General features: G+C 42.6%; 1 protein-coding gene and 1 long non-coding RNA gene across 10 annotated transcripts in view; one reads left to right on the top strand and one right to left on the bottom strand.

Moving 5' to 3' along the window:
- Positions 1-26,500, bottom strand: part of LOC308475860 (uncharacterized protein) — a 228,793-nt gene that overhangs the window by 188,182 nt on the left and 14,111 nt on the right. For 4 of the 9 annotated variants that reach the window (XR_013985407.1, XR_013985408.1, XR_013985410.1 and 1 more), the window contains 4 exons: positions 25,166-25,832; positions 23,781-23,883; positions 23,382-23,485; positions 18,287-20,634 (listed from right to left, as the gene is read on the bottom strand). Coding sequence is in view for 1 of the 9 variants with exons in the window: in XM_081003340.1 (XP_080859466.1) it covers positions 20,543-20,634; positions 21,332-21,424; positions 21,941-22,008; positions 23,382-23,485; positions 25,646-25,657 (369 nt within the window). In the remaining 8 variants the exon portion in view is untranslated. Of the gene's footprint in view, positions 1-18,286; positions 20,635-21,331; positions 21,425-21,940; positions 22,009-23,381; positions 23,486-23,780; positions 23,884-25,153; positions 25,833-26,500 lie in introns of those variants that run through there. The other 5 variants (XR_013985409.1, XR_013985411.1, XM_081003340.1 and 2 more) reach the window with 4 other exon arrangements.
- Positions 20,643-25,160, top strand: LOC308475979. Its single transcript, XR_013985605.1, has 3 exons — positions 20,643-20,767; positions 23,713-23,917; positions 24,866-25,160. It is a non-coding gene; the product is annotated as an uncharacterized lncRNA (long non-coding RNA).

The raw sequence follows: 26,500 nt of genomic DNA, 5'->3' as shown, positions 1-26,500 counted from the left end.
CTGGCTCTAGTTGAGGCCAGCCTAACCTCTCTGAGGCCTGAGACCTTCAGGATGTTTTTATTTGCAGACCGTAGGATAATAAGAGTAATAATAATAATAATAATTGCAATTGTACAATTCAAGATGTGTGATTTGTGTCTGAGCGGCTGTTTGCTTTACTTGCTGACAGTTTTGTAGCCACATCCTATCCACTGGCCATTCCTGATTTGCAAAGTGCAATAAGCGGCGTTAAATGCTGGGAATGTTTAACCTGAAGCAAGCCAGAGCCTAGCAGCGGAAAGGAGGGCTCTTTGAACAGCAGTTTGCTTCAAGTAAATAAGGCTCTTGTTTGCCAACCTAAAGGTTGCTTGTGAATAATTAATGTGCTGAGAAACCAAGGTTTGTAAATAGAAGCTTGCAAGGTGGAAAGGTTTTGCTGAAATACGAAACTGAGCAACTGAACTATTCCCTTAAATGCTATTATTAAAGATATTTCTCGGCCTTTGAGCTGTCCCATTGTTTTCTCAGGTTAGCTGGAAATCTGTTTGTTTGTTTGTCTGTCTGTCTGACAGTTGTTGAGTGTGCTTTCTCCCCCCAGTTAGGCTGCAATCCTCCAAGGCACAGTTTCTTGCAAGTAAGCCCCTCTGAACTCATTGAGACTCCTATGCAAACATGGTTTAGGACTGCACTGCCACACACAGACAGACACACAAATATTTTGGTTCTTTCTGCTTTGCAACAGTTTCACAGAAACACATCACATGCAGATAGATTGAGGCTCGAGTCCTAGCTTTTCTTTTGTGAAAGTTGCTAACAAGTTAAAACATAATGGAGCTTCTACTATCTCCTTGCTTCCCTGTACAACCCCCAACCCCCACTGAAAATCTGCTTTTGGGGGATGGGGGATCCTTGGGAATCAGTTTGCATTTAAAAATGAAACTAGCCAATTTGGAGTCTCCAAACTATGTAAAGTGCAGCGGCGTAGCGTGGGTTGTCAGCACCCGGGGCAAGGCAAGTAATTTGCGCCCCCTAACCCCTAACCTGCCGCCGCTGCCAGCTTCTTCTTGCTGCTGCCTGGTCTGGTCTGGTGTGGTTCTCTCACGCGCTCAGCACTGCGCTGGGCGGCCGCTGCACTGTCCCTCCCCCAGATAGTCCCTCACTCTCTCTCCGCACCGCACGCCTGGCACCCACCCCCTCCACAGTGGGCGGCGACCCAGCGGCTCGGATCGGATTCGCACAGCCAGCACTGCAGTGAGAGAGAGTGAGCCAGGTAGGGGCAGAGAGCTGCGAGTGCGAGCACGCCTCCCCCCAGATGTTGCGCCCGGTGCGGCCGGCCCCCCCTGCACCCCCGCTACGCCACTGGTAAAGTGTGTATAGAAATTAGGGCTGTACACAGGCCCACCCTCCATGGACCTAATTTGTGGACCCTGGATCTCAAATCCCACAAGTGTGCAGGGGGAAAAAGACATCCTGTTTTTTTCACTCAAGAGCAGGGTGGCCATTTTGGGTGCCACAATTTTGTGCCAAGATTTTACCCCCCAAAAGCACTTTTTCAGAACCCCAAATGCACCATTCTTGTGCAAGAGCACCCCCCCCGGAAAAACACATCTATTGGGCTCCGTGATATCACACTGGTCACATGATTCGCACAGGAGCATGACTGGGAAGACACACACCCCAGTTTTTGGAGTCAAGATGTTGGAAGGTATGGGTTCTGCACAGTACCGATTCAGGGGTGGTTCACCCCAATTTGGTAAGTGGAGCTAGGGGTTTTTAAACCCCTATCTTCAGATACAAACTCATGACCCCAGACAAAAAAGCATGCACACACACACGTTCTCAAACCTCTTTCTGCTCTGCACAGGCAGTTTCCATAGCTGTAGCTGCAAATCTTTATCCAGCATTTAGGAAATCAAAGTGCATAGAGAATATACCATAGTAAACAAATATACATAATCAATAGGTTGTTAAAACTCCCCTCTCTTTGCATAGTGCTGGATGAAAACTGCTGATATGACTGATAAGGAATAGGTTGCAGTTTATTTCAAAAGAGAGAAAAAAGATATACAAGCAGTATTTCCTTTCTCATGATGACCTGCTGTCCTGTTTCAGAAAACTGATACCAAAGATGGGGAAGCAGATTCTTAATACACAGGATTGATTATTAAAGGAAGTAAATCTTACCAGCATAACTAATCGCCCTCTCCTCATGTACGGAACACTGATGCCATCTACAGATAGCATAAAAGCATTTTTAAAGCATAGATTAAATGTTATGTATTCTTACCGTGTGGTCCCACCAACTGTGTTTGTGCTTTAAAAGGAAAGAATTAGATGCAAATAACATTTTACAGTACTTGCAAATGGCCCATTTTGAATGTATACTGAGGAGCTGATCCAATCCTTAGTGAAATTAGTAGACAGGGATTAATGTTGGGTGTATTTATGCAAATCTTGTAGTCCACTTAGTTGATTGTGTGCTTTTGGATTAAGCTTTACTAATAGATTAGTGGATGACTAAAATACATATTAAACATTTGCAATACAAACAGTCACATCCAATACAGCAAAAAGCTTCATCTTCCCATGAGATTTCAACAAACAAGGAATAAATGCATGCAACTTATGAGAAATGCTTTTGTAACCAAAGTAATATGTATCATACTAGTGGTTAAAATCTTTTGGTTAATCAAAAAACTGAACTGAACATAATAGCAAGGTTTCCACACCCCATTTTTTTCAAGACTGTGTCCAAATTTCAGACATGCCACTCAGCCCTGGTTTGAGACATTAGCTGGCCTAGATTTTCAGCTATCCTTGGACAAAAAGAAGTCTGAGGTCCTTGCAGAATCAGTTTTTGTTTAGCTTCCAGTAGCTTGACAACGTATTTACTGAGAAAGAAGCCTAATCTTCCACTATTCTAGCCCGTGTTTATTACCAAAAAAAAAAGTGGGGTATTTGATCAAAGATTTCTTGTTATTATGCCTTGTTTAGCCCTAAGGCACACTGCAGAGATACATTTTGAACTCTGCCTAACATATTGTTATGAGCTTGTGGGTACCGGACTCCCCTAAATTTCTGGGTCCAGAAAATGTTGATTTCTCTCACCTTCGATTCCATATCATAATTGCAGAGCCCCTCTAAGAAGCTCAAATCCTATATATGACTGACAACCTTCTTTGGAAATTAAACCCATGTTCAGACATTTACCTGCAGAAACTTATAGATGAATTAAAATATAATATTTACAGTCACTTTCTTCTCCAAGCATGGGTTTGCAGTCTCTGCTTCTAACTTCCAAACAACTGTATTTTCCTTTCTTTCCAGAGCTCGGCACTCAGCCTTCTGTATCTCAGTTAGGCTATGCATTGCAGCTCCTATGGGAGATTTCCACTTTTACCTTCTCATGCATCCTTGCTGTCTTTCAAGCAGAGAAGAAGACCTCCAACACTCTATTCACTGTGTTCACAGCGGATTCTAAAACACAGCCATCTTGCTTCACACAAAATGGAATCTCTCCTTCACCTCCCATGTGACCAGTGGTAGCCGATTACATGAGAACAACTAGAAAACTCTTTAGAATTCAGATCCCAACCAATCATATTTAAACACATAGCAATGCATACAATCAATTACAATTTCAGTGAATTAAAGTACTATACCTAACAAGGCCAGCATAGCCAATGGTCAGGAATGATGGGAGTTGTACTCCAGCTACATCTGTAGGACAACAGGTTCTCTACCCTGGTCTATAGATTCACAACTTGACATGCTGGCCAATATGGAGTTATGCTTTTATGTCATCATGCATGCTTCTGATACTCTAATATAAAAAACATTTCCCAACAAATGAGACCTTGCATTTAAGGTGTGCATAAATGTGGGATGTAGTTTTATATTTTAAAAATTTCAAGCATTTACTATGCATTATTATTTTCAAAACTCATCTGTAATTTACATTCTTTCCTCCACCGAGATGCTGCAAATGATAATAATTTAGCAGTTGATTTGAGATTTTATACATATATGCATGCAGGAAAGTACACTCATTTTTAATCAGCTTTGTACTTAACGACACACTTCACTCCAAGGACATTTGTTAAGTCTATTTAGCATGGGTGACAACATACAGGCTGCAGGTACCATCTGCAGCTTTCACGGCTGCAAAGAAAATCTTGCAAACCTTATTAATGAACATTTGACAGAAGAAGCATGCACTGAAACAGACACACCATTTCTCTGCAGCCTTATGGTTCTTCCAGGTGGCACATGAGCATCATCTTACCTGTGGGAACTTAGCATGCATCTGTGTTGCCCACACTACAAGTGATATGAAGGTTTACAATCAGGATGGTGCAGGTTTAAGGCCTTCCAGAAGGTGAGTAACAAGATTAGACAAGATCCGGTTTCCTTCTTCTTAGTAAATGATATTTAAGTTTGGAAAAGAGGGAGGGAGAGTCTTGAGACTCTTTGAAAACCATCTTATTCCCCTTAAGATACTAACTTTCCTAATATAAGATGAGCACGGCTTTGGGCTAGACCTGCAGTCCTTTTCAGCTTCTGCCATTGTGTCCCTAACCAGAGGTTCAAACACAGAAATTGAGCACATTGAGCTTTTCTCATCACTTTCTCATTTGTAGGAAAAGCTTCAGATTTTAATTTTTTTAATTTCTGCGTGTCGGGTTGTTGGGAAAGGCAGGATTCTTCTCTGTGAAAATATGAGATATTGGTCCCCATTTTAAGTACTAGCCCTTTTCAGGTGTTCAGTGAAGATAATGGAAGCTTCTAGGACATAACAGATGACTTGTATCTTAAAGTTTAAAGTGTTTATACACTTATCACATGTATAAATTTTAAATTTACTGTTGTACATTGTTTGAAATGTTTGTTTTCCTTTTGGGATTGTACCCCCAAGTGTGTTTTATAAGCTGTCTCTGACCATAATAAATTATCTATCTAGATGACTTGTAGCCTTTTTATCCTCTTATAACTGTATTTAAATTTAACAATTCTCCTCCCCCCCCCAAAAAAAAAATTAACTTCCCAGAGAGAAATCTTGAGGATGTTTGTTCAGCTGTAAATAACACTGAATTCAATAGAACTTACATGCAGGCAAGTATACATGAAATCGCAGCTTCAGTCTTACATTGGTCCTGCACTTGAGACAGATCATGTTATCCCACTGAAGTCAGAGTAGATAAAGAAATGATTCAAGTAAATGGGATACAAGTTATACAGATTCCAGCTGAGTGGCTCCCTGCAAGGATTAATGAGAAGCTTTTAAAAAGTACTTTATAGTATACCATCAAAAAGCTAGGAATTGTGGAGGAAAAACTGGGTAGGAAAAAAATGTATAAATTCCAGGTGGTATTCAACTTACTCATCGGCATGATTTCTGTTTGTACCATGGAATTTTCCCCTCTCCTCCCCGTGTGCACCCCTTAAATCAGTTCTGGGGGTTCCCCTCAACCATACAGAACAGATCTGAAGAGGGCAAGGTAACTGTAGTTTGTTAAGGGTCCTGAGAGTTATTGGAAAACCAGACCCTCCAAGTGCCCCTATTTTCCAGGGACAGTTTTGGATTTACAGAAGCCATCCCAGTTTCTGATTTGATCCCGGAATGTCCCATGTTTTCTTAGTCCCTATTTTCATCGGAGAAATGTTGGCGGGTATGGGAGACCCTACTGTATTCCCCTCACAGAGCTTCAGTTCTCAGAGTGTTTAAACAGTCAATCTCCTCTTCCCAGTTCCCTGGATACTTCGGAGGAAGCCAAGACTGTTTAAAGTACTATGATTCAGCTTTAAATGTATAGTACAGGCGAGACCAAAAATGCACAGATAACATGTTTTATTATTAGCACCAGGAGATATTCTGCTTTCAGTCTTCAACCATAGGGCAATGTGCAGCGCTGTCACTTCTGTATGGCTACAGCGGCAAAGTCCCTGGCGCCCTGACGAAAGCTAATGAAAATTTCAAGCTACAAAGCTCTTCTTTAGGCCTTGTGGAAAGTGATGGGCCTGTCAGAAACAGGATCATAAACAGGTGTAGCTAAGTAAACCCAGAGAGGGGGAATGAAAGATGCTCCCTCTGCAGCTGAAATAAACTAGCTTAAAAGCCAAGCTTTAGAAAATAAAAGAAAACCTCTCTTTATTTAAAATGAAGCCATCTTCTCCCGCACTCAGAACGTGTCTTCCCTGTGAAAGAAACGGCGAACGGCAGCAAAGTGAAAAACTTTCTGAAGGTCGGAAGGAAAGCCTTTCACATTAAACATTTAAAAGTCTGTCAGGCTTGAAGAGAAAACATACAAATATAGATGGCATTCTGTGTCATGCAGCATAAATGCCTCCAAACCGGAGACATTTAGTTATACCAATTGAACTCAAAAAGAAAAGGAAAAAGAAACCAGAGGTATAAGGAAGGAGAAGGGTTTAATTTTCATTCTGCTGATATGAAAGGGTTTAAATCTGAAATCCACATTAACAAGAAGAGTTAGGAATTTGAATTCCTAAGGCAGTGCTTTGAAATACTATCACACACACAAAATGTCAGGGACTCCGGTAGCTCCAGTAATTGATTTCGACTATTGGGGCTCATGTCTTTAATATATCACACTCAAAGGCCTAGTCTTGGTTTTGCTTGAGAAAAAGAAAAACAATCACTGTGTTATATAGTACAGGACAGTTGCAGTTTTCAGCAGGGAATAGCTCACAGAAGTTATACATCCTCATATTTTTAGAACTGTTACTTATGTGTCCATCAGAGAGGGAGCAACGAGTCATGCCCAGAGCAAGGAAGGTTTATCACTACACAAATTAAATCATGGATTATTGCACTACAAAACATTACTCTGCATACTCTGGATGTACAATGAAGATATAACAGTAGTGATAATGCCAGCCAAAGGAAGCGAAGGTGTTTGCTTCTCTTGCCTCCTTAAGAGATTAAAACAGAGGATAAGTTGTTTCCAAACCTCATGTGGCATCATATGCAATAGGAAAGCAACATTTATTTATAAATGTTTATTTAAAATTGGAAATGTTCATTGAAGAAGAAAAAAATTACACAATTTAAAAGGGTCTTCCAAAATATATCTAGAATGTCCACTCAGTATCATACTTCAAATTAGTTCTCACTGAAACAAAGGAATAATAAACTTGAAAAATATGTATCTATGGGTTTGATACACCAATTGCAATATGAATCAGCTCCCAACATCTTCAAATTCTAGCATCCTTTCAAATATACAAGTTGAGAAATTTGGAGAGCAAACAGGCACATGAAGAATTTATGCTTTTGCAGCAGTAATTCCCAAAAGAAACAACACACCCCAGTCCCTCCTAAAGACAAATTTCTTGCTAGCCAGCTGCAAAAATAAAATGGTTTATGTTGTTGTGCAGAACGTTCACCTCCACCCTTCATTCGGATCAAGTCCAAAGCTCTTTCGGCTTTTTTCCTTCCATCCAGGCAGGCAGGTGGGTATGCCATCCCCAACTAGCCTTGATTGTAACTGATTATTGACTGTTTGTGAACATATGAAATTCAAGTGCTTCATCACTTAAATGCTGGCGCTTTCCATAAATAAGAGCCGTGTGTCACAAAATATGGATTAGCATAGCCACGCCAAATTAAGGAGAGAGGCTAAACGACAGAAATCTGGGATTAGGTGAAACTAGAAACACTGTTGTCCTTGACTGTGATTTTAAGTAAATGTTGCCCTTTGGTCATTCATCAAAGATGATTAACTTCAGAGTCACTGGCCCATGAAAATACAGGCAATTTAATAGTTTAAATTGATAGTTTAAGAACAAGATTTTTCCCCCTTCCAACCTTCTTTGTTGTTTGCTCATCAGTGGCAGTCACTGGTTCCATGGTGGAAAGGGATGCTAATCTTTTCTCTATTCTGCACAGCCTTCAACAACAACAACAACAACAACAACAACAATTTATTATTTATACCCCACCTATCTGGCTGGGTTTCCCCAGTCACTCTGGGCGGCTCCCAACAGAATATTAAAAACATGATAAAACATCAAACATTTAAAACATCCCTAAACAGGGTTGCCTTCAGGTGTCTTCTAAAAGCCAGATAGTTGTTTATTTCCTTGACATTTGATGGGAGGGCATTTCACAGGGCGGGTACCACTACCGAGAAGGCCCTCTACCTGGTTAAATAAATCAGATCCCTTGTAACCAGAATGTTCTAATATACATTTTGTATCAGTCTTCATGACCTGGTAATCATTCCTAATTCTCTTTTATTGGATTCTTAATATGTACAGCCCTTCCAAAGAGCTCGATACACCATACAGATTCCCTCCACATATTGTTTTATCTTACAATGAACCCTGTGAGGTAGGTTGGGTTGACAGATGATGGTGGTCAAATCATCTTCATAAGTGTGTATGGATATTAACCTAGCCAGGCTAAAGATCATTCAGGACTTATGTGTGTACTCGCTTTGGTATTTTAATCTTGCCATGTCCTGAGAAGACTCTTAACTTGAAAATTTAAAAGGGTAAACACAAGATAGTTTAAGCGTAATGCAGATATAGATAGTCCACTTTGCAGAATAGATAGTCCATCTATGGCTATAGATAGTCCACTTTGCAGAAATAACGCTCAAAAACCAGCTGAAAGATTGCTGAGAATGTGTGTCTCATTTAGCAACAGCCCCACTGTGTGGCCTATGTGAGGAAATGCTTCAGAAAATATAATAAATAAGGTATGATCCAACAGCCTGTAATGTTTTCAGACCCAGCTTTTAACCTCAACCCCAATCTAAGGCCCATTTTCACTATTTTACTCTGTAAAATTTTCACTATTTCATTTTCACTATTTCACTTTCTCCATTGCTGTCTAGAATGATCAGATGCAAAGACAAATAGGCCTCCTCCTGTATCTTTAGCAGTTGAGTTAAAAAAGGGATTTTGGCAGGTCCTTATACCTGAAATTTCTATTGAAAGTAACAGAACTTTGTCTATTGAAAGTAACAGAACTCTGTATATCATTTGCATCTATTTACCATTTTTATTTGTCTCTCTCTTTCTAAAAAGTATCTTTTGGCAGGGGCAGTTCTCCAGCATATCTATGTGTACTAAAATATATGTGCAAGGTAGAGTGTGCATTAAAATGCATATTTTTGAGAAAACAAGATACAGAATTGTATTGCATTAAGGAAAATATAAATACTGAGGAAAATATGCTTTTAAAAATGCGTAAGGCAAAATTTCATCCACAGATACATGTCTCAGGAGAAATTCACACTAAAATGACTATGAATTTTCATGATGGTTCGGAAATGTGGAGAACAGAATTTAAGATTGGAAAACTGGGAAGCTGAAATTGACAGTCACCCATCTTCACATCTTACACCATGTATTTTACACTGAGTTCCTGTTCTTTTCACACATCTGCAAACCTATTTATAAGCCTGTTGCTTCAAGGGAAGCAGTAGTGTTATTAGCATTAGTTTATTCATTAACATGGAGACAGACATGTTTTTATTTGCACGTCTCTCTGAAAGCAGCAGTACATCACGTCCATTTGCTCTCAGTGAACATTGCTGTGTTGTTTTTCAACATGTACCACTAGCCAGCCACTCACCTATGGTGGCTGTAATTACTTGGGGGGGGGGGCAGCCTTAACACCACCTCGTAAATAGTTAATTAATAATAATCCATTCCACCCCATTTGTTCCTGTGTGGATTTTTCAACAACGACAAAAATCCACACAGAAAATGGAAGAGAGTAAGCTTCACTTCAGTCCCATCCAAAACAGGGAGAGAACGGATTATTATGTGCTCATCCCTAGCTGAGGGTAAGAGAAAATACTGTAGTCTGCATGTGGCCACCCAGTGAACTGATGGGGACATTAAATGAGCTCTCATTACATATGTAATGTGTAGCACAAGTGACCTCTAGCAACCTGTAGAGTTGAGAATGCAATGAACATATGAAGCAATAGTTTAAATCCAGGACAGGGAAAAAAGGTGCCCAGGGCACATAACCCTTGAATATGTGCAAATATAATTCACCTGCTAGCATGACAAAATTGGACCTAGAAGGTCAATAATAATACTTTGTGTTTTGGAATCTCGCCAAGGAGCCTTTGATGCTGTTTGCTAAAAGTAACAACAAAACATAACACTAGCAATGGGGGGAGGGGGGGAAGTGGCGTGCCAAGTTTAAATACAGAAATGTCCCAGCTTCAACTATAGCAGGTCACAAAAATAAGTTGCGATGTTCCCGTGTGAAAAACAGCAGTGTCGGGAATCTAGACAGGAGCAAGCATATCAACAAGAGAGCTTGTTTCTCCTTCTCTCCTTTCTCAAGAAGCAGAAATCAACCAAGGGTTGAAACAACAAATAATCTGGAGCCACTTCACACTTATATTACAACTGACAGTGCAATTAAATCTGTGCAATTAACTGCACAATTGAAAAGCCAATTAAAGCTGATTTTCTTTATATAAAAAAAATCCAAACCACAAACATCCTGTTCTGTTAAGAGACAAATCACTTAAAATTCCTTTGTTAGTATCCTGTAAAAGAGGATCTCTTTTTACTATGCAATCAACTTGAGTGCCAGTCCAGAAATCAGAGCAATAAGGTGAAGGCTTTGTGATTTCAGCAATAGCATCCATTTCTCCACACAGTTCACCAAAATCATGTGTAGGCCCAGTATACCTGAAGGAGCGTCTCCACCCCCATCACTGTACCCAGACACTGAGGTCCAGCGCCAAGGGCCTTCTGGTGGTTCCCTCACTGCGAGAACCCAAGTTACAGGGAACCAGGCACAGGGCCTTCTCGGTAGTGGCACCCACCCTGTGGAATGCTCTCCAACCAGATGTCAAAGAGAACAACAACTACCAGACTTTTAGAAGACATCTGAAGGCAGCCCTGTTTAGGAAAGCTTTTAATATTTCATGAATTAGTGTATTTTAATGTTTTGTTGGAAGCTGCCCAGAATGCCTGGGGAAGCCCAGCCAGATGGGTGGGGTATAAATATATTATTATTATTATTATTATTATTATTATTATTATTAGCAGCAGCAGCAGCAGCAGCAGCAGCAGCAACAGTGGTGGCTGGTCCCCATTCTGACAGGTAGGGTGGGGGCAGGGAGTCCAAACAGTAGGTGGAATCAGGGGCAATGACAGGGAGAGCCAACTAATTCTACCCTCCTCCGTGCTGAGCTCTACAAGGGCAACACTGATACTAAAGAATAAACTGTCCCAGACTCTGCATTCATCATCTGAGATTCTTCTCCACATGCCACCTCCATGTGAGGTCTGGAGGGTGGCAACACGAGAATGTGCCTTTTCTGTAGTGGCTCCCTGTTTGTGGGATGCTCCCCCCAGGGAGGTTCACCAGGCACCTTCATTATATATTTTTAGCCGCCAGGCAAAAATGTTCCTCTTCAACCAGGCCTTGGGCTGATTAATATTCTACAGCCTTTTAAATGTATCTGTGGGAAGGGGGTAATTATTGTTTCAGTGTAATTATTTGCTTGTGTTTTATCTTGTTTATTTTATTCTGTGAAACACCCTGGGATCTCTTGATGAAGGATGGTATATAAATTTAACAGATAAATAAAGGAAGGAAGGAAGGAGGCAGGCAGGCAAGGTCTGTCTGAGGACCGACGGAGGCTAGGGCAACAGTGTCCCATTTCACTGAAGGACCATTCACCACTGGTAAATAACTTCCCATGGTAAATAGTGGGATTGTAGAATTGACACACTATGCATTCTGTCAAAGTGCATTCTTGAAATGTTTGTTAAGCAAGAGAGATCAAGTGTCACTACCCGCAATAATTGGATAGGATATCACTCAAGGCCTCAGGGAACTGTAGAGTTGGAAGGGGCCCTAGAGGGTCATCTCAACTGGAGCATCCATGGCGTAAGATAAATTCAAAAGATCCTCAAAAGACTGAGTTAAAGCACTGGCACATATCATTCAGGAAGAAGCCTTTTTATGCTGTGCTGTACAACAAAGTGTGTTGCCTAGGTTCTTTTAACAACTGCCTATACCGAGTAGTGAATTGTTTTGCTTTCTAGTTCCTTCCCAGGTGTTTTACAACGGGATATTTTCACAATGGTTTAGTCTAAACCAGGAATGGGGAACCTCAGGTTGGTGTGTGTGCAGGGCTGTCTTAAGCATATGCAGTGCCGGGGTGCAAAGATCTGCCCAGTGCCCCCCCCCCCCGGTTGCCCAGTCCCAGGCACGCAGGAGGGCAGAGCTAGCTAGTTGCCTCAGCATCTCGCTGGTTCGGTCACCCCTGAACTCGCGGTGCAGAGCTGCTTGCAGAAGAAGAGCCCACCTCAGCGCTCTGACTGAAAGACGGGCTCTTCTCCGGACTCAACTCTCAGGCCCCGGACTCTCGGCCTGGCGCCCCTGAGAGCCCAGCGCCTGGGTGCCCCGCACCCCTAGTGCCTATGGGTAAGAAGGCCCTGTGTGTGTGTGTGTGTGTGAGAATTTGGACCTCAAAATCCATCCTCCTGAGTCACACCCCTCACCACCAGCCCTGTTCGTCACCCTCCCTGAGGGGCTTTTGTCTGACTGGAATGTGCCCTTGAACTCTTTCCCTCAATGGAGGTAGAACAGGTACAAAAGTGCAAAGAAACTAGACTATTGCTCTTCTTACTTTGCCTCTGGCCTCGGCCCCACTGACCCATGGCCCTCAAAAGGTTGTCCATACTATGACCACTGGACTGAAAACTTTTCCCCGCCCCTGGCCTAAACCTCTAATCAGGGCGGAACTAGTGGAAACTTTCCCAGAATGCCTTGCTCTGAGGAAGGACCCCCACCCATTTTAAACCAAGGAGGGCTGAGAGGATGAAGTGTGAGAACTGTGGTGGGACCTATGCAGTGTGCACTCTGGGGAGTTCTGCAGTAAGGTATGCAGATGAGTGGCCAGGGAGTGCAATTGACCCCAGGCCCTGCATTGCCATGCTAATCCCCTGCACACAGATATGCAACGTAAGTGCTCCGACTTAAATCTAAACCAATTCCTTCCACTCAAAATACAGTGGTGCCCCGCAAGACGAATGCCTCACAAGACGAAAAACTCGCTAGACGAAAGGGTTTTGCGTTTTTTGAGTCGTTCCGCAAGACGAATTTCCCTATGGGCTTGCTTCGCAAGACGAAACGTCTTGCGAGTTCTTGCGAGTTTGTTTCCTTTTTCTTAAAGCCACTAAGCCGTTAATAGCCGCTAAGCCGCTAATAGCCGTGCTTCGCAAGACGAAAAGACTCGCGGAACGGATTAATTTCGTCTTGCGAGGCACCACTGTATATTGCATTTCACAAGATGACTGCGCTTTTCATTTTCAAGGGGCAGCATTGCAAAGCCAAAGAATTACAGTTAGCAGTGATCCTCTTTAAACAAACAAACAAACAAACAAACCGATCTGGTTTCCCCACTATCACTAGCAAAAAAAACAGCTTTGTTTTCAATGCACAAGTCAAAAGCACATCGGTGAGTCATTTGCGTGGGCGGGGTTCACACATTCCCCGTGTTTCAGGAACTAAACCTCTAAAGGAGAAATGCATCTTTGGGTCTTGAGCCAAGAGTCGTAAGGTCTCTGCATAAACAGCCAGACCTTGCTAGCATGGGGAATTAGCAGCAAGATGAGTAGTAATCAAATAACTCGCTTGTGACAGAAATAGAAAAATCAATTGATTGCACAGAGTATGCTCTGATTGGGCTTACAACAATTTGGTTGAATCTATAGAGGGGATCAGGACAGATAGGACAAGAAGGATTAGCATGCCGGTACTATGATGAGGATGGAGAGGTGGTGGCAGTGTCTTGTGGGAACAGATTTTTGTCTCCACCTTAGCAGTGTTCAGAGTGAAGTGAATCACAGCAATGACAAGAAAATGCCTACTAGGGGTGGTGAAGGTTGCAAGATCTGCTTCCAGTTCCTAACACTTAACAGACCATTAACAGTCATTAAAAATATACCTTATATATCCACATTTTATGGGGCTAAACCCAGGGCAGCTTCCAACAATCAACTTAGGGTAGACATTACCAATGCACAACATGGTCCGCTATCTAGCCAAACCCAATAAATGCACACCTGACTATGAGACATGACATTAACTCAGTATGTGTGAAACAAGACAAACTAGTTCGAAACTAGTTGCAAAGTGTTGGTGCTGACCTTTAAAGCCCTAAACAGCCTTGGCCCAGTATACCTGAAGGAGTGTTTTCCACCCTCCATTGTTCAGCCCAGACACTGAGGTCCTCCTCAGAGGGTCTTCTGCTGATTCCCTCACTGCGAGAAGCTAAGTTACAGGGCACCAGACAGAGAACCTTCTCGGCAGTGGCCCACTCCCTATGGAACACCCTCCTTTCAAATGTCAATGATATAAAAAACTATACAACTTTTAGAAGACATCTGAAGGCAGCCCTGTTTCAGGAAGTTTTTAAGGTTTTATGTTTTTATATACAGTATGCTGTAAGCTGCCCAGAGTGCCTAGGGAAACCCCGCCAGATGGGCAAGGCAAGGAGAAGGAGAAGGAGAAGGAGAAGGAGAAGGAGAAGGAGAAGGAGAAGGAGAAGTCAGTCATGAGCTTGGCTTGGCAAAGTTGACAAACTGGACTGTAGAATGGATAAACATTTAAATTCCACTTAATCATCTGAAAGGATCTGAATAAACAAATGCCAACGTTGTCCATTAGGTGGCAGCCTAATTCCATTTTCAGGCACCTCTAAATCAGCCGGGTACAGCTTTAGGTTTGTTCCAATCTGCTTTTATAGCACCTGTTCCTTAGCAAATACTCAGCCGATGACGACCGCACAGTCCAGTAAAAAACATTGCATGAGCCTCCAGCCTTCAAGTGGTGCTTCAAAGAATGAACTGTTTCAGGGGAACTGCATGTTTTCAGCTGCTTTGTTACACAAGGGAGTTACGCTTTGCTCTATCAATGGGTGGCCAGATACAAAGTAAAAAACAAAGCATAACAAAACAAAACAAAACAAAACAAAGCACCTTACAGGGCTCCTGCACATTTAACAGTTGTGTAAAAGGAGGGGACTTCAGCCTGTGTAGCCAAAATGCTGCTGCAATTTCATGGCTACATAATGGTGGTCACTACCAATGAAATTTCAAAATAATAATCATTTGTTCTATTCTTATTATTCTTGAGGCATTAATCACCTTACAAGCCACAATCTCAAGGTGATTTATGAGGAAGCTGACTACAGGCAGGCTCAATTTTCTGGTCATCAGAGGTGAATGAAAGCTTTGCAATTGGCTGATCATTCAGCAAACCAGATTTTCAACACCATCCTGGGACGGTGGCCGCAGAGCTCTGGGACATCCTAAAGTGTACAGTGGTACCTCTAGATGCAAACGGGATCCGTTCCGGAGCCCCGTTTACATCTAAAAGCAAATGTAACCTGTGTCCACGAGTCTGCACATGTGCAGGTCACGTTTCAGCGCTTCTGCACATGCGCGATGTCATTTTGAGCATCTGCACATGCGCAAGCGGCGAAACCCGGAAGTAACGCACTCCATTACTTCCGGGCTGCCATGGAGTGCAACTCGAACGCGCTCATCCCAAAGCACATTCAACCCGAAGTATGACTGTACATGAACTTGGACAAAGATACCAAAATGGGAACATGTGGTGACAGTGGACTCCAGTGTAAGCCACAGCACTATCACTGAAAATTGGCTTTATTATACTATAATATTAAATATATACATTTTTTAAAAAAACCTACAGAAGACAACTGAAGGCAGTTCTGAATAGTGAAATTTTTAATGTTTAGTGTTTTATTATGTTTTTATGTATGCTGGAAGTTGCCCAGAGTTGCTGGTGCAACACAGTCAGCCAGGTGGGGTATTATTATTATTATATCAAATTTAATCTAATACAGTCTCCACAGTTTGTGAAATTGGTGGGAGAAATTTGCTACTTCACTTACGTAACAAAAGAAGGGGACTGGGTATCTCTCTTTATAACACCTTTCGATACCCTAAATAGAAGCCTTTTTCATAGGGGAAAGGGGGGACTTTTGATATATTGGATGCAAGATTTTGGCACAGCCCTAACTACTAATTGCAACTACGGCTTGTGCTGGAACAAAGCTGTGTTAAACAGCATTACCTTGTTAGAGCATGGCTAGAACTAGAAAACTATTAGTTGTGTAATCATCTGATTACTTTGTCCAGATGAGCCTCTAATCATTGGCATAATGAGGTTTTCAGTATGCAGGTTTCTAATGGGCTCTGTGTCATATTTTATGACTCAAAGAAGGTGGAATTTGCATACCCCAAGCCAAGTTTGGAAAGAGAAAAAAGAAACTTGGAGGTAAGAGTGTTGCAGTGATTCCAATATGCCCAGCTAAGGAGAAATGTTAGTAACAACTCACATGAGATGGGCCGGTTACAATTTCTGAATTGACTGCATTTGAAAGTGTAGTTTATCTCAAGTCTAGCTATAATTGTTATCATCAGATATGAGAAAGTAAGCATTTTAAGTAGAGCTATGAAATTATACTTCCGCTCCTAACCGTGTCTAGCGAACAATTTGTATCAAAGATCCTGCATTCGATTGTGCATAATCAATATGCAATGTTTTATCGTCAAGGTTTTAACAATTCTAGAAAGGAAGGATCTGTCACTTCCAAACCCCTACCAGTGCAAAAGGTAAGACTGCCTCTCTCTCACACACACACACATACCCAACGGGGTGCCAACTTTAATAAAATATTGGCGGGCCCAAGTAAACCCCACTCTACATAATCAACCACACAATGTGTTGCACACACACCATTTCAATGGCAATGATAAGCAACTTGGGGGGGGGGGGCTCAAATATTTTATTGGGGGAGCAAAGGGACCTAAGGAGCTGGCTCCTATGCACCCCATTTTGGTTATTTTTTGCAAAAAGACCAAAAACCCTCAATTTTTTCCAATGGAAATTAGTTGTGCCAGCTCCAGACTGGTATGAATGACACCCCCGCCCCCCAATTCTTGGTCCGCCAAGAGCTGAATCTGGTGTGTATCCTTCACTTGTCATGCTGCACTACCACTTGACAGGGATAGCCTAGCTTCCGTTGTTTATGCTCTGGTTGTTGGCATCAGTCCATCTGGAGAGACGATGGAGTGTGCCTCCAGGGGAGAAGTCAAACTGCGTAGTGACCTCCCCGAGACACAAGCCTGGGCAGTGTGTATGGAGGTCTGAAGCTCTCACAAAAACCAACAGGACAGGAATAGCTAGCATTTCTACCTTAGCAGTCCTGTTGCTTTTAGTATCTGTGTAGGAGATGGAAATTCACCAAGTGCAGATTGTCATGCCAGAGGTTCAGTGGTTTGAGAAACTGCACATACCAAAATTCTCACTGCTACACAATGTTAAAAGTTGAGTGCATGTTGGAAAGGTGTCAATTCTGCCAGAGAGAATACGTTTAAATCAAGACTTGCGATAGGAGAAAAATATGATATCAAAAGAAGCCAGCTGGCTGAAAAATGGCAGCAAAAAAAATGCATACATGTTTTATCTCTGCTAAAGTGACTCCAGTAATTTTCCAGTAATTCTTATTTTCATATATACAGTATCATAGCTATATAGATATGCACAGTATTCATTTTGTCCCTTATGTCATTTAGTCATTCTTTCCAACTTTATTCTGCGTAAATTCTTCAACCCAAGCACACCCAAACATAGGAAATTTTTTAAGTCCCATTAATCTCACTGGAAGGGATTTGAGTGCATGCTTGACACACCCACTAAAATCAATGGAACCCAAAAGTCCTTAACTTGGGTTGTCTCAAGGTAGCCAAAACAGTTTGCTTATATGTTCATCCTCAACACTGATTAACTTCTTCACTGGAATTCGGGCCTGAATGGCGGAGGAAAAGTGCAGGTGCCTGGAAGGTTTCTTTTAATCAAGCACAATTTGTAACAATCACCACAACTTCACAGAGCACATCTGTTAAAGCATCATCCTTCAGATTCCACTTTCCTGGGATTGAGGAGCCAACATGAGACAGCCTCATCTTTGATCTTAAAATGACAGGATGAATTTGAAGTTTGGCCTGAAGCCTAATAATAATGTTCATATTAAACTATTAGCCATAGTGGCATCTCATTGCTGGCAGTAAAGAGAGAGAGGGAGAGACTTTAAATCCCATGCTTTGGTCAAGATCTGGGAGCCACCTCCAAAACCTAGGAGCTAGGACCAATAACTGACAAGAGGTATATTGCCCCCAATATAATCCATTCTCTCTCTCTGAATAGGTTAAAAAATCAAGATCTCATACCTCTATTTTACACACACACACACACACACACACACACACACACCACTTTCTTTGGCACCATTACTATATTACACTTTTCACAACTTTCCCTTACCACCCCTTTTTTTCCCATCCAAGCAAACAATACAGTATCAGAGAAAATGATAATCTGATCTCATCCACCATTTAAGATTGTCACCAATGTGCCCCCCACCATGGAGTTTCCTGAAGTCCTTAACAATCCCTGATGCCATCAGGACACTTATGCTCAGCAGAAGGAGGTTCGCAGCAGAAGGAGGTCCGAAGGCCCCAGAGCAGGCAGTGGAAATGTTCATGTTAGTGACACCCATTTCAGTTCATGTTAGTGACACCCATTTTAAAACCAGCAGCTCCACAGAGTGCAACGAGGAAAGATATTTTGAGTCATAGGTAAAATTCTTGGAAGTGTGTGAATAATAATAATAATAATTTATTATTTATACCCTGCCCATCTGGCTGGGTTTCCCCAGCCACTCTGGGCGGCTTCCAACACAGTATTAAAATGAAGTAATGCATCAAACATTAAAAGCTTACCTAAACAATAGAAGAATAAAGAAAGAGCCATGTAAAGAGAAGTTAAGGCTAACAACACATGTCCTTATCCTCATTTTCTTCCAGGACTGCCAGAAAAGTTGTATGGACGATCATGCCGCAAAAGTCTGAGCCAAATTCTGGCTTCACGAAGCTGAAGAGGACAATGTTAGACTCTGCCTCCTCTGAGTCTTCCTTGTCCCATTATCCCTCCTGCTTGCAATTCCCCACACTGAGCTTATCCCGGAGTTCTTCCCCCAACACCACAACCCCATCCGTTAAAAAGACACAATTCACCTCAACTGCAGAAGGGCTTCCAGGGCCAAGACAAGGATCATGGGGTACTCTCCAAATTGGCCCAGTTTCCCCAGGAGAACAGAGGAGAAATGTTCTCTAGGACAGAAAATGGGAATGCAGGGAGTGTGGAGAAACTGAGCTCTTCAGGAGTGAAATGACTTGCCAAGATGATTTCAAGGGAGCCAAGGCTGTGAAGGAGACCCTCACCCCAGGAGACAAAGAGAAGGGGAAGAAATCCTACTGACACTCTGAACATGCTGTCCAGAGAAGTCCCCCCTCCTATCTATACTACCTAACTAGCTAAAATGCCCACCCATGCCTAACTTCAATCCCAGCCCTAAGCCTACACCTAACCCTAACTATCCCTCTATATGCATAATATATACACAATGAATATATACAAAGTATATAAAAGATGCACAATTATGCACAAAAATAAAAACGTAAAAATAAAAATATTAAAGAATAAAAAATTACAATATTAAAGTAAAGAGCAACAGATATTAAAACAAAATAAAGAATATTTAAAAATAAAAATAAAAAAAATCAAATAAAAGTCAAAGTAATCAAAAAGCAAAAAAGCAAATAATAATCAATAGCATCTCCTGAACCTCCTTTCATGAACTCCAACCATCCCTCTGCTCACTAACCCACAATGGACCCCTGCTTTTAAGAGAGAAGCAAGAGATGTCACAAAGGAGGGCAAATCATTCCTACCATGGCAACCCACCCACCTTGACCCTGGGCCTACCTTGCTCCTCCTGAGCTGTGATGCTTCTTCAGAACTTTGAGGCACCTTCTGTTCTATCTGCAGGTTTGCTGAAACTTCTCTTACCTCCATTCCCCAACTCTAACCACGCCTCTCTCCTCTGACCTCTCCTGACTAACCCACAATGGTCTCCTGCAGTTGGTGGCTTTTAAGGGGGAAGCAAGAGATGTCACAAAGGAGGGCAAGTCTTTGCTACCATAGTAACCCACCCACTTTGATTTTAGGCCTACCTTGCCCCTCCAGAGCTGCGATGTTTCTTCAGAACTTGGGGGCACCTGCTGTTCCATCTGCAGGTTTGCTGAATCTTCTCAAACCTCCTTTCACCAACTCTAACCACTCCTCTCTCCTCTGACCTCTCCTCCCTAACCCACAGTGGGCCCCTGCACTTGGTGGCTTTTAAGAGAGAAGCGAGAGATGTCACAAAGGAGGGCAAATCTTTGCTACCGTGGCAACCCACCCACTTTGACCCTGGGCCAACCTTGCCCCTCCTGAGTTGTGATGTTTCTTCAGAACTTGGAGGCACATTGCTGTTCCATCTTCAGGTTTGCTGAATCTTCTCTCTTCAGGTTCCCGTCTTCTTTTCAGCTCATTCTTCATTCAGCCACTTTTCTAAAGGGAAACCATTCTCATGTCCTTTGAAATATAGCAGAAGACTCCCAGGTCTAGGGGTGTTCATAGCACAGGATTCGACAAGCTGCTATGCATGCAGGTGTTCAAGCTTGGACAGCAACTCCAGGTGGCACTGGTGATGTCCACTCCCCCATCTGAAAATGCACAGGAAAACTATTTATGTATGTGACTTCTTCAATTAAAGTATTATATGCCCCAATATGGTGTGAGGAGGCAGTACCCACGAAGGAGGAGTGGCAGTTGAAATTGATGGAAAATGCAGAATTAGTAAGTTTAACTAGTAAAATCGGAGAACAAAATGAAACAGTTTTCAAGGAGGAATGGAAAATGTTTCTGGACTATTTAAAAAATGATTGTAAATCTGTAAGCACGCTCAGATGTTTGGACTAAGTTCAGAAGTAAAAGTTATTGTGAGAATAAAATTGAGATAAGAAGGTATAGATTCGTTATAATATGCAGCAGTAAAAGATAATCATGAGAAAACCATGGAAGGGTGTCAGGGAAGTCAACTTTTTAAATGAATATGTACTGGGAAATGTTGGATCAATTGTATTTTATTTGTGAAAATTTATGAATATTTTTTTAAAAAAAGGAAGGAGAGCTACTGCCGGTCATTTTAGATGGTGCTGAGATAGATGGGTCAATGGTCTGACTCTGTCCAAGGCAGCTTCCTATGAATATTCCCCTTAAGTAATTTAGTTGAAGACGAGGAAGTTAACCACAAGACTGACAGTTCCTTTTTTTTAAGAGACAATATGAAAAAATTTCTGTTTTATATACAACAATGCAAGTACAAAAATCCTGAATAGGAGGCGGCGGCAAAATTCCTGCCTCTGTAATAAAGCCATATAGGCAAAGTGACCTGTCCCGATGGACTAGATGACACTTGAGGTCCCTTCCAACTGTACAGTTCTATGATGTCAACTGCTCCAAAATTACAAAGGGGGAAATTTGAGTATCTGAAATTTGAGCATCTGAATGCAGCTGCACCTTATTCTGAGTTCCTGCACAAGCCTCTGTAGCCCCTGCCAGTCAGTGTCGACAACACACACAGCAAGGGGTATTCAGAGGTACCCCCGCACACACACACACACACCAAATATGGAAGCTCCCCATTTTATTTATTTATTTATTTATTTATTTATATTACATGTATATATCACCTTTATCTTTCAAGGATCTCAAGGTGGTTGACATAGTTCTCCCCCTCCCCATTTCATCATCGCAACAGCACTGTGAGGGAGGTTAGGTTAAGAGATGGCGACTGGCTAGCAGCATAGCTAGGAAGAAGTGGAGGGAGTGGGCCATTTCAGGTGGCACTTTTTTGTGTGTGGCATCACCTCCACAGCAGATTTGGAAGTGAGCAAAAAGCACCCATTGCATTCAAAAGAAACGGGTGAGCCCTGAACATCACCACAGGAAAGGAGATCCCATCCCCACCCTCCACAGCTTCCTCTTTCCGCCCCATTTCAGAGGCAAAACAGTGGGCCGGTGCAGTGGATGTGCACCTAGGAAGGAGGGAGGGAGGGAGGGAGAGGGAGAGAGAGAGGGAGAGAGAAAGAGAGAATCTGTGAGCGCACACTTGGCCACGAGGGCTTGAGGGCGGGAACTCACAGAGGGGCGACTGTTCTCCCAGAAAGTGGGGTTGTGGGTGCTGTTATGGAAAGGCAGACTAGCAGGGGTGCCAACTTGGGCCCCAGACTGTAAGATATTGTATTTCCCTTTATGTTATGAATGGATAAGCATTAGCAAAAAAGTGTCTGGCTGGTTTCAGATCTTGTGTCTGTCATTCACCACAGCCAAGACAGATTCTGTGTAAAAGGTGTGAAATTCAGCTTTCAGGGTTTAAAATATAGTTTATTACTTTACGGTATTGTTGCTGAGTGGGCAGATTTAAGTTGTATGTCTTTCTAGTGCCTTACTCCATTATTGTTAAATGGGCAATCCCATAGAATACAGTAAATCACTATTGTTTCTCTTCAGCGCCATGTAGTGGTAATAATTCAGTGACCTGTAGTTGCAAGTCATAGACCTCGCCCCTTCCCAAAAACCTATTCCTGTGGACTGTCACAGTCTAGGAGAGCAACAGTGGACTGTGCTGGTGGAGCTATAGTAAAGGAGGAAATAAATCTCTTTCACAGGGACAGAGAACCTGTGACCCTTTTTATGCTTTAAGCATAAACCCTTTAAGCAACTTCTAACTGCTTTGTTCCCAATCAGTAGATAACCCACAAACTTCTGCTGGAATCCCACAACTTTTTACACCACAAATGTTCTGGTTTATGTTTGTCCCACCTCTGTTGCGCTATAATCCCTCCAGAGAGCAATATAGTGTCATAGCATTGGGGAAGCTTTGCGGAACAAACTACAGCAATTCACCACTCACAAATGATGATTGTGTCCAGAGCATATTGCAAAATACACCTGCAAAAAACACAGCAGTCTATAGTGCCCTTTCTATCAGTTCGGGTATGACTGCTATGTAAAGCCATCTGTCCAACTCATGCACCCTTTGCAAGAAGACTGGATTGAAAATATGGGTGAAATAATTTTTCAGAAGTTAATCCCTTTGAATTCAGTGAGGCTTGCTCCTAGATAAATGGGTCAGGATTGCTGCCTTTACCTCTTCACTGCACTACAGCAATGTTCCTCCAAGGCATACAAACTTCTCCCACAACAACCCTGTGAGGTTGGTTAGGCTAAGTAAGAGACAGTAACTGGCCCAAGGTCACCCAGTGACCATCTTGGTGGAGATTTTAATCCTGGTCTCTCAGACCCAAGGGCAACGCTCTAACAGCTACACCACACTGGCTACTAAAACTCCATGCCCTCACCCCACCCCCAACATCCAGTTAGGAAAAGGGCAAGCAGAAGAACTTACTCAGTTTTAATGACCTGGAAAAAGACAGAGCAGATTCTTGGCCAGGATGGTTCAGTCCATGGAGGGCATCTGGCATGGGTATTTTTCTCAATGGACTGCATGACCTGCAATGCAGAGAAGAGTTCAGAACAGGTCATTCCTCCAAAAAAAGGGGGGAGGGGGAAAATAGTATCCTGGTCCAACTGTATAAAGGAGGATTGGCTCCTAGAACTTCCGTGCACTTTTGCAATAGACTACTTGTTCATTTTCCATTAAATAAGCATTAAATAAGGCTGACTGAAAAATAATAATTAAAAAAGGCTGAAGCAACATCAAGAGTTTTGCTCTCCAGACTGAGCCCTGCAGAAGGGAGCTTGGCATTGCTTAGTCAGAACAAGACACAGCCTTAGGAGCACATACCTTCTGGAAGATCTCCAGGCTGCAGTTCGGGGCATGTTTCTTGATAACTTTGATCAGCTGGTGGAGATGGAGCCATTTCAAGAACTTCTCCAGGATACATCATCTAGCAAGGAAACATAGACATATGGCATTTAGGGGTAGGTGAATCTCTGAAGTGTTGGTTTCTCTCGGTTCCTCATTTTTCTAAGAATTGTCAGCTGGCTACTCTGGGCGGCTAATGCTAAAGCAGCACCTGAAGCTGCCTGGGCAGCTTATCAACTGGCCAATGAACAGGGCTAGATAATAATTTGAGACTAGTTTACCTACAAAACCATCTTACCCCATATCTGCCCGCTCCACTGCTTTGATCGATGAAACTGGCACTGTTATAAGTGCTACATAATACTTGTTTGGCACATACACACCATGTGCATTTACGTGTGCACACACACAGGTTGGCACCCATCTGAAGACTTCACTCAGAGCAAAAAAAGTGGCTAGCCCCCACGCCACCTTGTAGCTATGGCTCTGCTCTAAACCTCTTGTTGACTAGCTGAACATGCATGGATCTGTGTATATTAAAATAAATCACTTCATTTAGGATGGGGGGGGGAGTTCCCCTCCTTTATCCCAGGCCTCTGTTCTGTGCCATTAGTAAGTGTGTAACAAGCAGAAACTCAGTCGATCGGGTGTAGCCAAAGAAGTGCTCACCCCCCATGCTTTGGACTAAAATGCTCATCTTCCCTGATTATTTACCATGCTACTTAAGGCCGATGGGAGTTGTAGTACACAACACCTGGACGGCACCACCTCTGTGGTGGAGCTCGGTTGGTATTGTTGTTGTTGTTTACTAAATTTATATACTGCCCTACATCAAAAAATCACAGGGCAGTTCACAGATTAAGAACATGAGACTCTTAATCTCAGGTAGTGGGTTCGAGCCACAGGTTGGGCCAAAGATTCCTGTATTGCAGGCGGTTGGACTAGATGACCCTGGCCCCTTGTGAGGCTTTCAAGGCATAGGAGCTGCGGAAAGAGGGTGGTTCGGGAAGGGCTCTGCATCTCACGTTTCAATGGCAGCTTCGCAACGCCCCTTCCCTTTGCAGGGTCTCCACCAGACGGCAGCGTTTTCCCCACCAACTCCTCCTCCCTGTAAACCGGAGATCACCCGGCAGCAGCTGCAGTTGAGGAGAGAGCTGCAGTTGCCTCAGAGGATACTTCCATCTCCTTGCTGGAACTGAGCAACGCAGAGGGTGGAGAGGAAACAATGAAACAGGGCAGCAGAAGGAAGCCACAGCGAGCGCTGCCGGGGAAACAGCTGCGCCTCTGCTCATGCAGGAGGAAAGGAAACCAAGTGCACGCAAAGCTTAAAGGAAACGAACAATGGACAGGACGTGGCAACCTACCCTTCTCCAACGACAGCCAGCAGAATTCCTGGCGCTTTACGCTGCAACCCTCATAAACACCTTTCTCTGGGAGTGAATCCTGCTGAACCAGTCAGGCTTTACTGCTAAGCAGACTTGTGGAGGATTGCGCTGCAAATACCAACAAAAAAAGTGCACGCGCCGCTGTAGGTACCTTGCAGCTCCAATGCAAAGTGAAGTTTGCTTTCCTTAAGAGTTTCTTTTGCTTTCTCCACCCCGATTCCGATAACAGGGAAGGAGCCCAGGCAGGGCAAAGACAAATAGTGAGATGCAGATGGAGCAGAGGGATGCTTTTGCTTTTTGTCCTTAAGGAAGCTAGATCAAAGGAAGGCTGGTGCTGCATTTTTCAGTGCCTCAAGGAAGGCTTCTCTGAAAAGACTCAGAAATGACTTTGCTTTCTTGGGCTGAAAGCAGTGACTCTGCAGGGGAGTTCCATAAAAAAACTTTCTCCTGTCTGCTCACCAAAGTATCCATAGCAGTCTCTCCGCACGGCCGGTGTATTGCTGTTCAAAAACTTTCTGAACTTTTTCTCAGCTTTGCAGGGCGTTTCCTATCTTTCAGTGTTTTCATTGCTATTCCCAACAGGCGCCCGTTTTTCAAACTGTCTTGACTGCTTGTTCCAGATTTCTCACTCTCTTCTTCTCGCTGTCTGCAAGGAGAAAGATTAGCTCACCATTTGAATCTCCGCACCTCTATGTTCGTTGCTGCCAAGGGAGAGCTGATTCTAACAAGACAAGCAGCTTAGCTGTGGCTGCTCTTGGAGTTTTGTTTTCTGCAAGCTATGCTTAATGCTCCTTATTACCTCCAGCACCCTTTCCAAAGGGATCATCAGCTGCAAGAACCGGGAGAAATATTCATACCTGAACACCACATCCAGACCTGCCTCCATAGCGTCTGAACACTTCACTTTCTAACCCCCCTCTGCAAAACTCCTCCCTCCAAACAAAGTAACTTTAGAGTGACTCAAACACCATGCTTTTAAGTGGAAGTTTTACACCCATTTCCAAATAAAAGTAGCCTCACACATTTTGAATATCTACATAGCCTCTGCCTTTCTTTCTTTCTTTCTTTCATTTATTTATCTGAAAGTTTTAAGCAGCCTTTCAAGACAAAACAGTCCTCTTGAGACAGATGGCATAAAATGAATTATATATATTATATATATATAATTTAGTGAAAGGTTTTCACAGGAGCTTGAAAAGAACTGATTATCTTTTCATGGTAAAAACTGAAGTTCTGCACTAAATATTAAATAGCCTCAACCCCACACTTAAAAAAACAACACCTTAAGATATAATTCTGGAGAAATAGCTGTTG

The sequence above is a fragment of the Podarcis pityusensis genome (assembly GCF_964106645.2).
Source record: "Podarcis pityusensis genome assembly, chromosome: 4".
NCBI classification, from domain to species: Eukaryota; Metazoa; Chordata; class Lepidosauria; order Squamata; family Lacertidae; genus Podarcis; species Podarcis pityusensis.
The sequence above is the reverse complement of the archived record's forward strand: the minus strand, read 5'-3'. Positions and strand labels throughout refer to the sequence as shown.